This window comes from Octopus bimaculoides, chromosome 16 (assembly GCF_001194135.2).
Source record: "Octopus bimaculoides isolate UCB-OBI-ISO-001 chromosome 16, ASM119413v2, whole genome shotgun sequence".
NCBI lineage: Eukaryota > Metazoa > Mollusca > Cephalopoda > Octopoda > Octopodidae > Octopus > Octopus bimaculoides.
Window position 1 is genome coordinate 40,202,393 of NC_068996.1, and position 14,960 is coordinate 40,217,352.

A 14,960-nucleotide genomic window follows, 5' to 3' on the forward strand; every position below is an offset into this window, starting at 1 on the left:
CTTGTCCACCTATCCCCCATCTCAACCCCTCACCTCCATCACCCCTCTCCATCTCCACCCCACCCCTCTCCATCTCCACCACTCTCCATCTCCTCCACCACTCCTCTCCCTTCCCCACCACCCTCCTCCTCCTCATCATCATGGGGTGAAGTGGTGAGAAAAAGATCTCCAGACTTTGGGCCACATAGAGAGGATGACTTCTGGTAGTTTGCAGTGCTTGAGATGACATGTCAAGCTAAGTAAAAACGTGGTTGTCCTTGCAAACAAATATATACCCTACATCACTTTTCAGCTGAGCGATCCTAATCTTGTGGGCCCATGGGTGCTGGTGCAATGCAAAAAGAATGTGTGCCAGTGCCAATAAAACATCCATTCAAGTGCTGCGTAAAAGCACACAGTACACCCTGTAATGTGGTTAGTGTTATGAAGGGCATCCAGCTGTTTTTTTGAAGCCAGATGCTCTTCCTGATGCCAATCCTCACCTGTTTCCATTGTGAGGTAAATGCTAATTCAGGAAAGGGCCTGTCTTAATTGGGGTGTGTTTTATATGCCTGTGCACCTTTATAAGCAAACCTATATAAGTGAGTCTTATAAAGATAAGTTCCAAATTTGGGTTACTCACAAGCACTGGTTCAAGAAAGAGGCCTGTCTAACATGTGGTGTGTCTTGTAAATTTGTGTGCCTTTATAAGTCATCAAATACAGTAAATTTTCAAAAGTTTGACAATGAAGAACCTTTTATTCTTTTAAATTATAAAAAAATGAATTTTTGTTTTTCTTTTCTTTAGTGAAATGAATAAGAAACTCCAAGAAACAGAGAGCAGCTTTGAAAAGATGTTATATAAAGAAGCATTGAAAACAGGATTTTATGAATATCAGGTTTAATTAAAAGTTTCAGTTTTAATTTTAATACTCTATGTATTGTTTTGAAATCCATTATTCCAAACTAGAATATGTAGGTTGTTTTTTTTTCTTCTGTAAATTAAAACATTTGTGTATCTTTTAGTACATATGTGGCTGTTGCCAGTACCTCCTGATTGGCCTTCGTGCTGGTGGCACGTAAAAGCACCCACTACACTCTCTGAGTTAGGAAGGGCATCCAGCTGTAGAAACTCTGCCAAATCAGATTGGAGCCTGGTGTAGCCATTTGGTTTCACCAGTCCTCAGTCAAATCGTCCAACCCATGCCTGCTTGAAAAGCAGACGTTTAACGATGACGCCACCATCGATACTGTACAGCTGGAGATGCTTATTGCAATTAACAACTTGAGTATGAAATAGAATTTAACTCTATTCTCATCCAGACTGACTGACCCAGCCATTATTATGCTATCTCTTCTGTCTCTTGAACCACTACAATGGCTTCTTAGATTCCATAGTCAAGCAATTTAATTTCTCGGATGTTGTTTATAAAAACTAAACCAAAAAAAAAAAAAAATGGAAATGACGGTCCACTGCCTTAGTGTAGTAGTAATATCATAAACTATTACAAGAGCTGTAGAGATATCATGGAAAGGAGCAGATTTGAAAGTGCCAAACTAATGGACCTTGATAGTATTTCAGAGATTTTTTAGCAAAGTTAGTTCTGGATTAGAGAGAACTTGAATAAGAAGCATCTTGGTTTAGTGTCAGATCATGGAATCACAGACATCATATTTCTAATGAGGCAAATTCAAACATTTTTTTGATTTAATAACAAATCGTTCTACTTTACATTTACTGGAGCACCGCCTTTTATAGTCGAGCAAATCAACCCCAGGGCTTATTCTTTGTAAGCCTAGTACTTATTCTATCGGTCTCTTTTGCCGAACCACCAAGTTACGGGGACGCAAACACACCAGCATCGATTTTCAAGCGATGCTGGGGGGACAAACAGACACCCACACATACATACATATATATATATGGCTTCTTCCAATTTCTGTCTTCCAAATTCACTCATAAGGCTTTGGTCGGCCCGAGGCTATAGTAGAAGACACTTACTCAAGGTGCCACGCAGTGGGACTGAACCCAGGACCATGTGGTTGGTAAGCAAGCTACTTACCACACAGCCACTCCTGCGCCTATTTGTTGATGTGGAGTAAACCTTCGACATTCCTAACCCAGAAACTTGTCCAAAGACATAGAACGTTGACATGTCACATACTGAACTATCAGTAAGGCTTTGAAATCCTAGAGCCATCTGGGAAATGCCTTGTTAATATACATATTGGTTTCAAATTTTGGCACAAGGTCAACAGTTGTGGGGGGAAAAAGTGAAAATCAATTACATCAACCCCAGAACTCAACTGTTATTTATTTTATCAACTCTGAAAGGATGAAAGACAAAGGTGACCTTGGCAGTATTTGAACTCTGAACATAAAGATAGATGAAGTGTTGCAAAGCATTTTACCAGGAGTGCTAATGATTTTGTCAGCCTGCCGCCTTAAACTGTTAATGTGTATTATATTGTATGGTACAATCTTAATCGATCACTACTGCGTGAAATGATTGTATCCTCTCATTAGCTCTGACAAAGACTAGTAAGAGCAACAATTCAATTAAAATGGATTGACAATAATCCTCATCATCATTTAACATCTGCTTTCCATGGGTTAGACAGTTAGACTGGGACTAGTAAGCTGGAGAGCTGTACTAAGTTCCAGTCTGTTTTCGGTTGGTTTCTATCACTGGATGTCCTTCCTAATGCCAACCACTCCAAGAATGTAAGGCTTGCATTTTATGTGCCACCGGCATGGGTGCTTTTGTGTGTCAGTTACGTGTCACTGGCATCAGCCATAACTATTATTTCACTTGGCTTGACAAGGCTTCTCAAGCACTGTTTATTGGCAAAGGCCTTGGCCACTTGTCATCGTCTCCAGTTGATGTTCATGGCATAAAAATATTTTGTTTCTCACAGGTGGAAGTTACATGAGTTGTAAGATAGACTAAAAGAGATGCTTAGGACATTTGGTTTGAGAGGTTTGGGAAATCAATTTGAGAGAATATCATTAAGACTCCTAAATGAGATGAAACCTGATATTTTCCTTGTTTCAATGTGAGTTCAAGGCTTGCAATAGTGTGAAACTCCACTGAAGTGTGGACTCTACCAGCAGGTGTTAAACTGGGTGATAGATTAAACTTATTATTCGAGTGTTGTATAGTGAAACTGTACACTCCTCCCAGTAAAAAGTGGTAGTAGCCAGCCATTATAAATAGGCCAGTAGCCAGTCAACAGGAAGAAGGTGAGAAGGTCAAGAGTATGTGTAGACTGTGTTGATAGTCGTGTCTGTGCTGATATAGTAATTCTACTGTGATACTGAGTGGGTGTTATAACAATCCAAGCTTTTGAGGATAATAACACTGTATGACTGGGGGTCATACAGTGCCAGATAACTTTGAAAGATAACAACCATCATCAAAAAACAGATACAACAGTGGCAAAAGACCACTTTACAAAATCAAGATAAAAAAAATAAAAAAATTAGTCTTCCTAATGGATTCCACATAGTTTCCGTCTGCCAAATTTCACTGAGAAAAGATTGGGCCAGTCTGAAGGTTGAGTAGAGGAGAATCTTGTTTAAAATGCTGTACTGAAAGCATGTAGTTGTGAAGTTGATCTCTCAACCATGTAGCCATGCCAGATTTAAGATTTATGTGAAATGCTATATTGTTGATCAATCCAAACCATAGCAACATGATAAAAAGGGCCATTATAGTGTTGGCGGCGGTGGCGGCAGCAGTAGTGATGATGATTATGATGTTGATGATTTTATGCCTCTATACAAGGTGTTTAGGTGTCCAATAATTACCTTTATAATTTGAAATATTCAGAAAACACACACACACACACACACACACACAAAAAAAAAAGCAAGGATAACTCTGCAGGTTGCGTGCGACCAATGGAATCCATGTGGAAGTGTTCTGATGTTTCTAATAAAACTATTTGTTTGCTTATATTTTCCAATAAACTCTGCTGAATTTTAGTCTTTACTCTTTTACTTGTTTCAGTCATTTGACTGCGGCCATGCTGGAGCAGTGCCTTTAGTCGAGCAAATTGACCGCAGGACTTATTCTTTGTAAGCCTAGTACTTATTCTATCGGTCTCTTTTGCCAAACCGCGAAGTGACGGGGGACATAAACGCACCAGCATCGGTTGTCAAGCGATGCTGGGGGGGGGGGGAACAAACATATACACGCACACATACATATATATACATACATATATGCGATGGGCCTCTTTCAATTTCCGTCTACCAAATCCACTCACAAGGCTTTGGTCGGCCCAAGTCTATAGTAGAAGACACTTGCCCAAGGTGCCCTGAACCCGGAACCATGTGGTTGGGAAGCAGGGTACTTACCACACAGCCACTCCTGTGCCTTATTTTTTTTTTCTTTTTTGTTTTCTGAATATTTTTTTCAAATTGTAATGGTAATTTATGGTAATTATGAACATTTTGTTTTCATTAATGCTTTTGTAATTAATTATATGTTTGTTGTTGTCATTGTAGGCATTAAGAGACAACTACCGTGAAATGGCAATGGATGGTATACATCAAAGTCTTGTAAAACGGTTCATCGAAACTCAAACTTTAATCTTATCTCCAATTTGCCCTCATCTTTGTGACCACATTTGGCAAATTCTGGGTCATGTGAGTATTAATAATTCTTCATGTGTTTATGTAAAAGTGTGTGTGAACAATAATTGGAATTATCAAGTAATAATAATAAGAAAAATCCTTTCTATTAAAGGCACAAGGCCTGAAATTTTGGGGAAGGGACAAGTTGATTACATCAACCCCAGTATTTCACTGCCATATTCTCAATCACAGCCATGATGGCAGTAGTCAGTCTCCAACAGAGTTCCATATTTGCTAGCTTGTTGATGCCAATCTTCTCTGCTTTTTGCTGGTTAGGGTCTCTCCGAGGCAGAGTAATCCTGAGTCTGATTTGATTCCTCATGAGGTAGTGGTCAGTTGAGCATTCTGCAACCCAGTCTTCTGGGTAATGATGTTGTCCAGTAGATGATAATGGCCAGACTGTGGATGTTTCCATGTGAAATAGTTCTTGTATGTGTGTGTGTATATGGTAGATACTTAAATATGTTGCAATTTTTGGACAGTAAGGCAACGACTACTAGTTTTGAATCTATACAAGGGTTTGGACTCTCTTAAGGCTTTGAGGTCAGTTCATGATATGAACTTTCAAAATCAACTGGAAGTTGTTGCTTTCAAATCCAGAATTGTTATATTTTTATGTACCTATAACAAATTTGTGGAGGTGCGTGGCTTAGTGGTTAAGGTATCAGCATCATGATTGTAAGATTGTGGTTTCGATTCCTGGACCGGGCGGCGCGTTGTGTTCTTGGGCAAAACACTTCATTTCACGTTGCTCCAGTCCACTCAGCTGGCAAAAATGAGTGACGCTGTGATAGACTGGCGTCCCGTCCAGCTGGGGAACACATACGCCATTGAAACCAGGAAACCTGGCTAGGCTTTAAAAGGGCGCATTTATTTATCTTTTTTTATTATAACAAATTTACCTCTATACTCCTGTGTAAAGGAGTACTCAAAATCACTAAATACGTTTCCTTCTCTTTTTTACAGGATTTTATATTTTTAAGAAACCATTGTTTGGAACTAATTTCATTATTATTATTATTATTATTATTATTTATTTTTCTTCATTCTCAGACTACAAGTATCATGAATGCTAGCTGGCCAACTTCAGATGTTGTCGATGAGTCTCTGTCCCTCTCTGCAGAATATCTAATTGAAGCTGTTCACAGTTTCCGTCTGAGGAAGAAAGGAATATTGCTAAACAAATATACAGTAAGTTCACATCTTTGTTATTTCCTAAAGCTATTAATTCCTGGGGTTAAATAATAGTAACAGTCGTCCTAACCAGGACTGCCACATTATTTATGTTGGCAAATAATCTTCACTCTAGAGTACTGTTACTGAATGTCTCTCATTCAGAGATTTAGAAATAGTAATTTCTGCATAAATGTTTGTTGGATTTCATGAAATCCAATGAACATTTATGCAGATATAACAGTTTAAAGGATAAACCTATTATAATGGATAATACTAAGTGGACTTTTCCTTTTTCTCTCTCTCTTTTTTTTTTTCTCTCTCTTTTTCTTTGTGATGTAATCTTGCGACTGAAAATGTTTGTGGCTGATGATAGCTTTAAACCATCCTTTATATCAACAATATATACTGATGTAATGACAGATTGTGTATAAAGCTTGAAACATGTGTACCACGCTATCCTTTGTGTTCTGTTTTCAATTTACGTTTAATATATTCTTTCACCTCTGCCACTATCTGGCATATAAAGGTGCTTACACTTATCAAGTATTACCTCTCTCTCTCTATATATATATATATATTTATATATATATATATATAATATATACACGACGAGCTTCTTTCAGTTTCTGTCTACCAAATCCATTCACAAGGCTTTGGTCAGCCCAAGGCTATAGTAGAAGAAACTTTCCCAAGGTGCCATGTGGTTGGTAAGCAAGCTACTTACCACACAACCACTCATATTTTTTTTTAAGCCAAAGCATTGCAAATCATTGTGAAAATAATACAGACCCTTTAAGCCAAGTGAAATCGTAGTCGTTGCTGATGCAGGTGTCACCTAACTGGCAGCCATGCTGGTGGCATGTAAAAAGCGCCTGTTTTACTCTTGGAGTGGTTGGCATTAGGAAGAGCATCCAGCCATAGAAACTACATCAAATCAGACTGGAACTTGGTGTAACTCTCTAACTTATCAGTTTTAGTCAAACCATCTAACTCATGCCAGCATGGAAAGCAGATGCTAAGTGATGATGATGACGATGATCAATGGATAGTACTATTACCTGGTATTTCAATATTTCAGGCATGGGACCCCTTCTTCAGGAAATTTTTGGATAAAAATTGTTATTCACCGATTTTTCAGTCCTTTAGCATTTAAACTGACCATATCTGGCCCAAATATTGCTCCCACACTACAGGACAGCGAAATCAGTGAATAACAAGGGGACCTACCAAACTGTTCCTACCATACTTATTTTAATAAATTTAACCTAGTACATGCAATAGAAACATGATTAAATTAAAATAGCCATCTATGTATCATACTCAATGTAAATTTACCATTGATAAGCTGATTACTGCAGTATTCATCCAGAGATAACATCTCTTATAGACATGGTGTGTTTTTAAACACATTATATATTAGAGAGTGAAGGCACATGGCTTAGTGGTTTGGGTATTTGGCTCAAGATCATAAGGTCATGTGTTCAATACCAGGCAGTGCATTGTGTCCTTGAGCAAGATGCTTTATTTCATGTTGCTCCAATCCACTCAGCTAGCAAAAATGAGTAGTACCTGTATTTCAAAAGGGCCAGCCTTGTCACATTCTATGCCATGCTGAATCTCCCTGAGAAGCATATTAAGGGTACACATGTTTGTGGAATGCACGTTAATTTCACAAGGAGGCTGTTTGGTCAACCAGATCAACTGGAATTCTTGTCGTTGTAACCAATGAAGTTCTAGTTATTGTTGTTATATGTGAAAGTCCATGGCTCAGTGGCTAGAGTGTTTAGCTCACAATCATGAAGTAATGAGTTCAGTTCCTGGACTGGGCTGCATGTTGTGTTCTTGAGCAAGACACTTTATTTCACGTTATTCCAGTTCACTCAGCTGTAGAAATGAGATGTGATGTCACTGGTGCCAAGCTGTATCAGCCTTTACCTTTTTCTTGGATAACATCGGAGACGTGGAAAGGAGAATCTGGTATGCATGGGTGACTGCTGGTCTTCCATAAACAACCTTGTCTGGATTTGTGCCTCGGAGGGGAACTTTCTAGTTGCAATCCCATGGTCAGTCATGACCGAAGGGGGTCTTTACCCATTACTCTATGTGTATATAATGGCATGGAGAGGGGAGGCTGGTATGCATGGGCGACTGCTGGTATGCCTAGATGGCTGTTGGTCTTCCATAAACAACCTTGCCCAGACTTGTGCCTTGGAGGGGAACTTTCTAGGTGCAATCCCATGGTTATTCATGACCAAAGGAGGTCTTTACCCTATGTACATATAATGACATGGAGAGGGGAGGCTTGTGTGTATGGGCAACTGCTGGTCTTCCATAAACGAACTTGCCCAGACTTGTGCCTCAGAGGGGAACTTTCTAGGTGCAACCCCATGGTCCATTCATGACCAGAGGTGAGGGTCTTTACCCTTTTACCTTATTCTTATATATTGAAGGGATATGAAAATCATCCCAGCAGTGGTTAGAGAGAATGCTAGATGCATTTCAGCCCCTACATTATATACAGTTGTGGCTAAAAGTTTGGAACATTTTTATAAAATTAAAATTGTTATGTCTTGGTACAATACGATTCAAATATATATTCAGGTATTTAATATAAAAAATTCTAATTTTCAGACCTGTGTTGCAAACTTTCGGCCTATTAATATATTGTAAATTAAATATAACTTGGCATTTAATTTAAAAATTCTAATGTTCAGAACTATATTCCAAACTTTTGGTCACGACTGTGTACGGTACATAGATGGCTACGATAAATTTTAATTTTTATTCGATGAAATTCTAATTATGTTCATGTAAATTTTAAAAAATTCTAAATTTTAAATGTACATTTGTATTTTAGAAAGACATGGTAATCAATGCTGGAAATATATATATTGCTAAGAACTATGCAATGTGGCAAAATACGGTGCTGCAGACTTTGAAGCAGCTCTATGAGGTCTGTAAAAATTTCCTTTATTTCTTTTTTCATTTTAATTCTGTAAAGTGCAGGTATGACTGAGTAATTAAGAAGCTTGCTTCCCAATTTTGTAGTCTTGGGTTCAATCCCACTGCATGGCATCTTGGACTGGTGTCTTCTTACTATAGCACCAGGCTGACCAAAGATTTGGGAGCGGGTTTGGTAGATGAAAATTGGGGAAGCTCATTGTGTGTGTGTGTGTGTGTTTGTCCCCCTACCATCACTTGACAACTGATGTTGGTGTGTTTATGTCCCTGTAACATAGCGGTTTGGCAAAAGAGGCCAATAGAATAAGTACTACGCTTACAATGAATAAGTCCTGGGGTCGATTTGTTAGACTAAAGGTGGTGCTCCAGTATGGCTGCAGTCAAATGACTTAAACAAATAAAAGAAAAGAAAGTAAAATTTATATATATATATATAAATTTTAATTCAAAACTTATGAAAACAAAACGTTTGTACTACAGAGCCAGAGGTAGTTTTAGCTCGGTTGGTATCAAAAGGGTTAAATGATGACGAGAAGGTGAAGTTTAATTTCTGTCTGTACCTAAAACTATGAAGATATGAGGTGCATTCTAGAAGTTTTGAAACTTTTTCAGCAAAGTTATTTATTAATTTCAAAGAATTACAAAAGTCTAATATCCTTCAAAGTAGGATCGTCTGACTTCAATGCACTTGTTGTAGTGCTCTAGCCACTTCGTGAAGGCCTCATGGAAGTCTTCTAAAGTGTAAGTGTCCACAACCCTTATCACAGCCTCCTTCAACTTGAAAACTACTGTCCCTGAGCTTCTTTAGATTGTGGAACAAACAAGAGTCACAGGGAGCAAAAATCTGGACTGTAGGGAGGGTGGGGGATAGTTCTGATGCTCATCTTTGTTCAAAGTTGTTGGTTACCAGGATGTTTGACACCAAGCACCCTGGGAACAAACTTTGCACAAATTTAGCTCATGTTCAGATCTTCATGAATAATTCTGTGTACAGTTACCACACCAACTCCAAAGTGTATGCTTATTGCCTTTATAGACACACGACGGTCTTCATCCAGAAAATTGCATATTTTCTCAACCAGCTCTGATGTTCTGCTGACTCTCTCCCTCCCATATCTCTCATCATCTTCCACCTCCTCTCTACCATCCTTGAACCCCCTGTGCCAGTGAAAAAAAGTTAATCCATAAGGAGATTGCTGTATTTCATAGGTTTCTGTAGCATTTGTGCCCAGTTTAACTCACTTTCAAATACCTTGGTGCGTGGACACAAAGTACTGAAAAACATGTTGTAGCAAGGAAAGCTCTTTCCTAGAGTGTATGCCATAAATTGATAAAGGTATGGAGTTCAAAGTTAGCCAGGAAATTGGAAGTGAGGTTGTTTCTGGCAACAGTGGAGTCTGTTCTTCTATATGAGGCTGAAACATGGATGCTCACTAAAGCATTGAAGAAGCAGTTGGATGGTTGTTATACAAGGACGCTTGGAATGGCACTGAATGTCTCCTGGACGAGTCATGCAACAAATGCTGACTTATACCAGGGACTACCAAAAGTAACATTGAAGATACAGCATAGAAGGATGAGGCTAGCTGGACACTGCATCAGACACACAGATGAAATTGCTAACAAGCTCTGGCAATCAACAGAAGGAAGACGGCCTATATCGACAACTTGCTGGAGGATACTGGTATGGAAGGGGTACAGGAGCTGAGGACCATTATGGAAGATCGAGATGAATGGGGTAAACGTGTAGAAACAGTCTTGGGGTGTCCTGAGGGATGATCTAGATAGAGATAGATAGAGATGGATTAACTCATAACATTATTGCATAGCAAGCTTCCAATTGTCCTGACTGTATTCTGCAATATAGACAGTTGTGACAGTCAGTATTTAGTAGAGTGTGCTCAAAGTGTTATTATAGCTGTCTCCCTCAGTTTGGAATAACATGTTGGCAGGTCAGCTTATTTGATGTGTAGTAATGAAACACTAAAATTAAAATAATCTAGGATAGTTATCACTGCCTCTCCTAAGAAAGTTCCAAAACTTCTGAAATGCACTTTGTAACTTATGGACCAAAATGGTCTCAGAAGGCCTCTTCCTGCAGAATCAACGTATAAAAATAAATAAATAAAAACTGGCCTAAGCTTTAGTAGTATAATCGGTCAGGTTTTTGGTTCTTTTGACAAGGGCACGTAACTCTACACATCAGTTTGCTTGTTAACACCTTTTTTTCACTTGAGTATTTTGCAGAAAAATCGTTTTTTATTATAAAATGTATTAATTCCAACAGTTGACAAATATGTAAATATTTTTGCCCTTATTTTTTTTTTTCTCTTTTAAAAAAATGGAGCCAATGGTCTGTGAACTGAGCCTGTAACCTGGTTTCAATTTTCACTTGCAATTGAGCTATTTTATTACATTAGTGTCACTTGGAAAAAAACATAGATGTTGTGAAAAGCACAATTGTTTAATTTAAGGTATGTAGGAAATGGTCTTTTGTCATAAATAGGTCACAGATGATAGATTGTAAAGAGACATTTGCTAAAATGGTAGGATCAAACAAATAGTTGAGGCTGTCTCTGGTATCTTGGGCAACATTATTTAATATACTTTTCTGTTTCTTTTTTAAGATAATAGTGTGTTATTTAAGGTAGATTTAGCTGCTATTTCTAGCAGTTTCAGCAGTCACATAGAAGCTCCTTTCTTGGCAGTAGTTTGTAGTGTTGACAGAGAGAGAGAGAGAGAGAGGTTAGGGCTCTGTGAATTTAGAATAAAAAAAAATTATGAATTTTTAAAATCTTGAATGAATTTTCTGTTACCAGTGGCTTTTTGTGAAGTAAAATATGATATTGTTATATTTATGGATGGTCATATTTTTGCCAATTAACCACATGCACTTTATATTTGGTCTTCCCTTCAGCTTTGTTATTATTATTATTATTATTATTATTATTATTATTAATTTAGTATCCGTTGTTTGAAATCTTTCGTCATACATCCTGTGACCTCTTCAGCAACACTCCATCTCATGTGTTTCCTCCTGTTCTGTCAAGTGTACGTGGGTTGGAGAGTTGTGGAAGAGGTCATTGATGTGTGATGACAGATTTCAGACAAAGGACACTAAAATGCCAGCATGGACAACGGATGTTAAATGATGATGATGATGAATAAAGCTGAAGTGAAGATCAAGTTTATAGTGCATGTGTTTGATTGGCAAAACGACCATCCCCAAATATAACAATATTTGTTTCAACAAATGATTTCACATCAGGAATCTTGCAAAACAAATGTATAAACATCATCATCATTATCATCATCATCATCATCATTTAACGTCCGCTTTCCATGCTGGCATGGGTTGGACAATTTGACTGAGGACTGGTGAGCCAGATGGCTACACCAGGCTCCAATCTGATCTGTCAGAGTTTCTACAGCTGGATGCCCTTCCTAACACCAACCACTCTGAGAGTGCAGTGGGAGCTTTTTACATGCCACCGGCACAGGAGCCAATCAGGCGGGCCTGGCATTGACAACCTTAAAAGACAAAACAAATGATAGTCATTTTAAAAATTGGTTGACTCAAGAAGACATTTACTAAGACTTCAAAATCCCAATTTTACATTGCCATCTTATAATTTTTTGTTTTGTTTTACTAATTCCATCACCCCCACTTCTTTGTGCCACTGAAAGTTTTGACGTTGGTTCCCATACGATAATTTGTTCTTTGTTTTGCAGGACAATAATAACCAGTTTCCTGAAAATAAAATAGTTGCTCAAGAAGTGGGTAAAAACAAGGAATTGAAGCCATTTTCAAAGAAAGTGATGCCTTTTGTGCAAGTTATTAAGGTATTTGGTTCTAATTCTGTACAAATTTTGAAATTTTGCTATTTCCTCTCTTTGGAATGCCTTTCCTGTCATTTTGTCTTTTCAAACTTTCTTTCCTATTTTTTAAAAATTTGCTTGTTTTGTTGTACTTTTTTTAATTCTTTTTTGTTTATCTAATCTTTTTACCGTTTCTTCTCTCTCTCTCTTTATTTTATTTTATTTATTATTTTTTTTTGGAATATTTTAATTTTGGATTTCATCCTCTAACTGGAAACACTGCTGGAATTGACTTTGCCTTTCTAGGAATGGTCATTGGGAGAATGGTTAATTAGGTTAACATTAATAATGTACTAAGGCGGCAAGCTGGTGGAAACATTAGCACGCCGGGTGAAATGCTTAGCGGTATTTCGTCTGTCTTTATGTTCTGAGTTCAAATTCTGCTGAGGTCGACTTTGCATTTCATCCTTTCGGAGTCGATAAATTAAGTACCAGTTGCATACTGGGGGTCAATCTGATCAACTTCCCCACCCACCCCAAAAATTTCAGGCCTTGTGCATAGAATAGAAAAGAACATTAATAATGTACCAGCTAGGATGAGTATGTTTAACTCTTTAGCATTCAAATTACTCTCAAATGTAATGCTTATTTATTCACATTGTTTTGAATTAATGATGTATTATCTCATAGCTTTGAGGTTTCAATAATAGGAGGGTTTAATTTTTGGAATAACATTGTAGGATAGGTGTGAGAAGAAAAATCTGGCCAGTTTTAACATAAAACAAGTAGAATATTTATGGCCAGATATGGCCAGTTTGAATGCCAAAGAATTAAACGGAGAGATTTTAAAATTTAGAATTTAAAATTGGTGGAACATCAAGCAAAAGGATTTACAGTGTTTTGTTTTGTCCTTCTGTGTTCTGAGCTGACTTTCTGTTCATGTTCAACTTTGCTATTATCTCTCTCTCTCTCTTCTCTGGGTTTGACAAAATATTTACTTAGCATTTACTTGAGTTGTTTCAATTATATATTTCCTTCCTTTTAACCCTTTCATTACCGTATATGTTTTGATATGCTCTGTGTTTCTTTCTGTTATTTTCAATCATCATCATCATCATCATCTAATGTCCGCTTTCCATGCTAGCATGGGTTGGACGATTTGACTGAGGACTGGTGAAACCAGATGGCTACACCAAGCTCCAATCTGATTTGGCAGAGTTTCTACAGCTGGATGCCCTTCCTAACGCCTAACAAAGAATTTAATGAAATAACTTAGTTATCATTAAGCTGGTGTTAGAAACATAAATTATGACTAAGGTTTGGTGGAAGATTTTAATTCAGAACTTATGAAAACAAGACATTTGTACTCAGAGTGAGAAGTGGTTTAAACTGGGTTTGTATCTAAAGGGTTAAGAATTGTTTCTCTATTACATATTTTAACCCTTTTGTTACCATATTTCTGTTGAGATGCTTTGTGTTTCTTTCAATTAATTTTAAATATAACAGAGAATTTAGTAAAATAACTTAGTTATCATTAAGCTAGTGTTAGGAACATAAATTGTGACTCAGCTTTGGTGGAAGATTTTTATTCAGAACTTATGAAAACAAGACATTTGTACTACAGAGCCAGAGCCAGTTTCAGCCGGGTTGGTACTGAATGGGTTAAATATGCATCTTTTCAATAAAATCCTTCTTATATTAGTTTAATGTTTGTATCATCAAACCAGGGTGGTCTCAGGTGGGTTGGTATCAAAGAGGTTAAGGTTGCAGGCTGGCCAAATCACTAGCAAGCTAGATAAAATGCTTAGTGAGCCTTATGTTCTGAGTTCAAATTATACCCAGTCTACTTTCGCTTTCATGCTTTCGGAGTTGATAAAAGTATCAACTAACACCTCTCCTTCAAAATTTTGAGGCCTTGTGCCTATAGTAGGAAGAATTATAGGCTTTGCTGAGCTTGACCTTTGGAGGTTGATAAATTAATTACCTGATAAACATTGGGGCTGATGTAAACGACCAGCTTCCTTTCGCTCAAAATTTCAGGCCATGTGCCAATAGTATAAAGAAAGAATTATAAAAAATGAATTACATTGTTTTATTCTGTTGTGTCTGGGGAGAGTCATTCTCTTTTAGTGCCTTATTATTTAACATACTCACTGGTAAAATTCCCACTCATTTACTTATTTATTTTTCTAAAATTTTAGAAAAATAAAAAAATAAATAAATAGGCGTAGGAGTGGCTGTGTGGTAAGTAGCTTGCTTACCAACCACATGGTTCCGGGTTCAGTCCCACTGCGTGGCACCTTGGCCAAGTGTCTTCTAGTCGGGCCGACCAAAGCCTTGTGAGTGGATTTGGTAGATGGAAACTGACAGAAGCCCATCAAAT

At 37.6% G+C, this 14,960-nt stretch overlaps 1 protein-coding gene across 2 annotated transcripts in view; it reads left to right on the top strand.

The window, feature by feature from the left end:
• LOC106875567 (leucine--tRNA ligase, cytoplasmic) overlaps positions 1-14,960 on the top strand; it is a 195,709-nt gene that overhangs the window by 82,589 nt on the left and 98,160 nt on the right. For both annotated transcript variants that reach the window (XM_014923770.2, XM_052973724.1), the window contains exons 23-27: positions 788-878; positions 4,493-4,633; positions 5,675-5,812; positions 8,655-8,750; positions 12,491-12,601. In XM_014923770.2, coding sequence (XP_014779256.1) covers positions 788-878; positions 4,493-4,633; positions 5,675-5,812; positions 8,655-8,750; positions 12,491-12,601 — 577 coding nt within the window. The remainder of the gene's footprint in view (positions 1-787; positions 879-4,492; positions 4,634-5,674; positions 5,813-8,654; positions 8,751-12,490; positions 12,602-14,960) is intronic.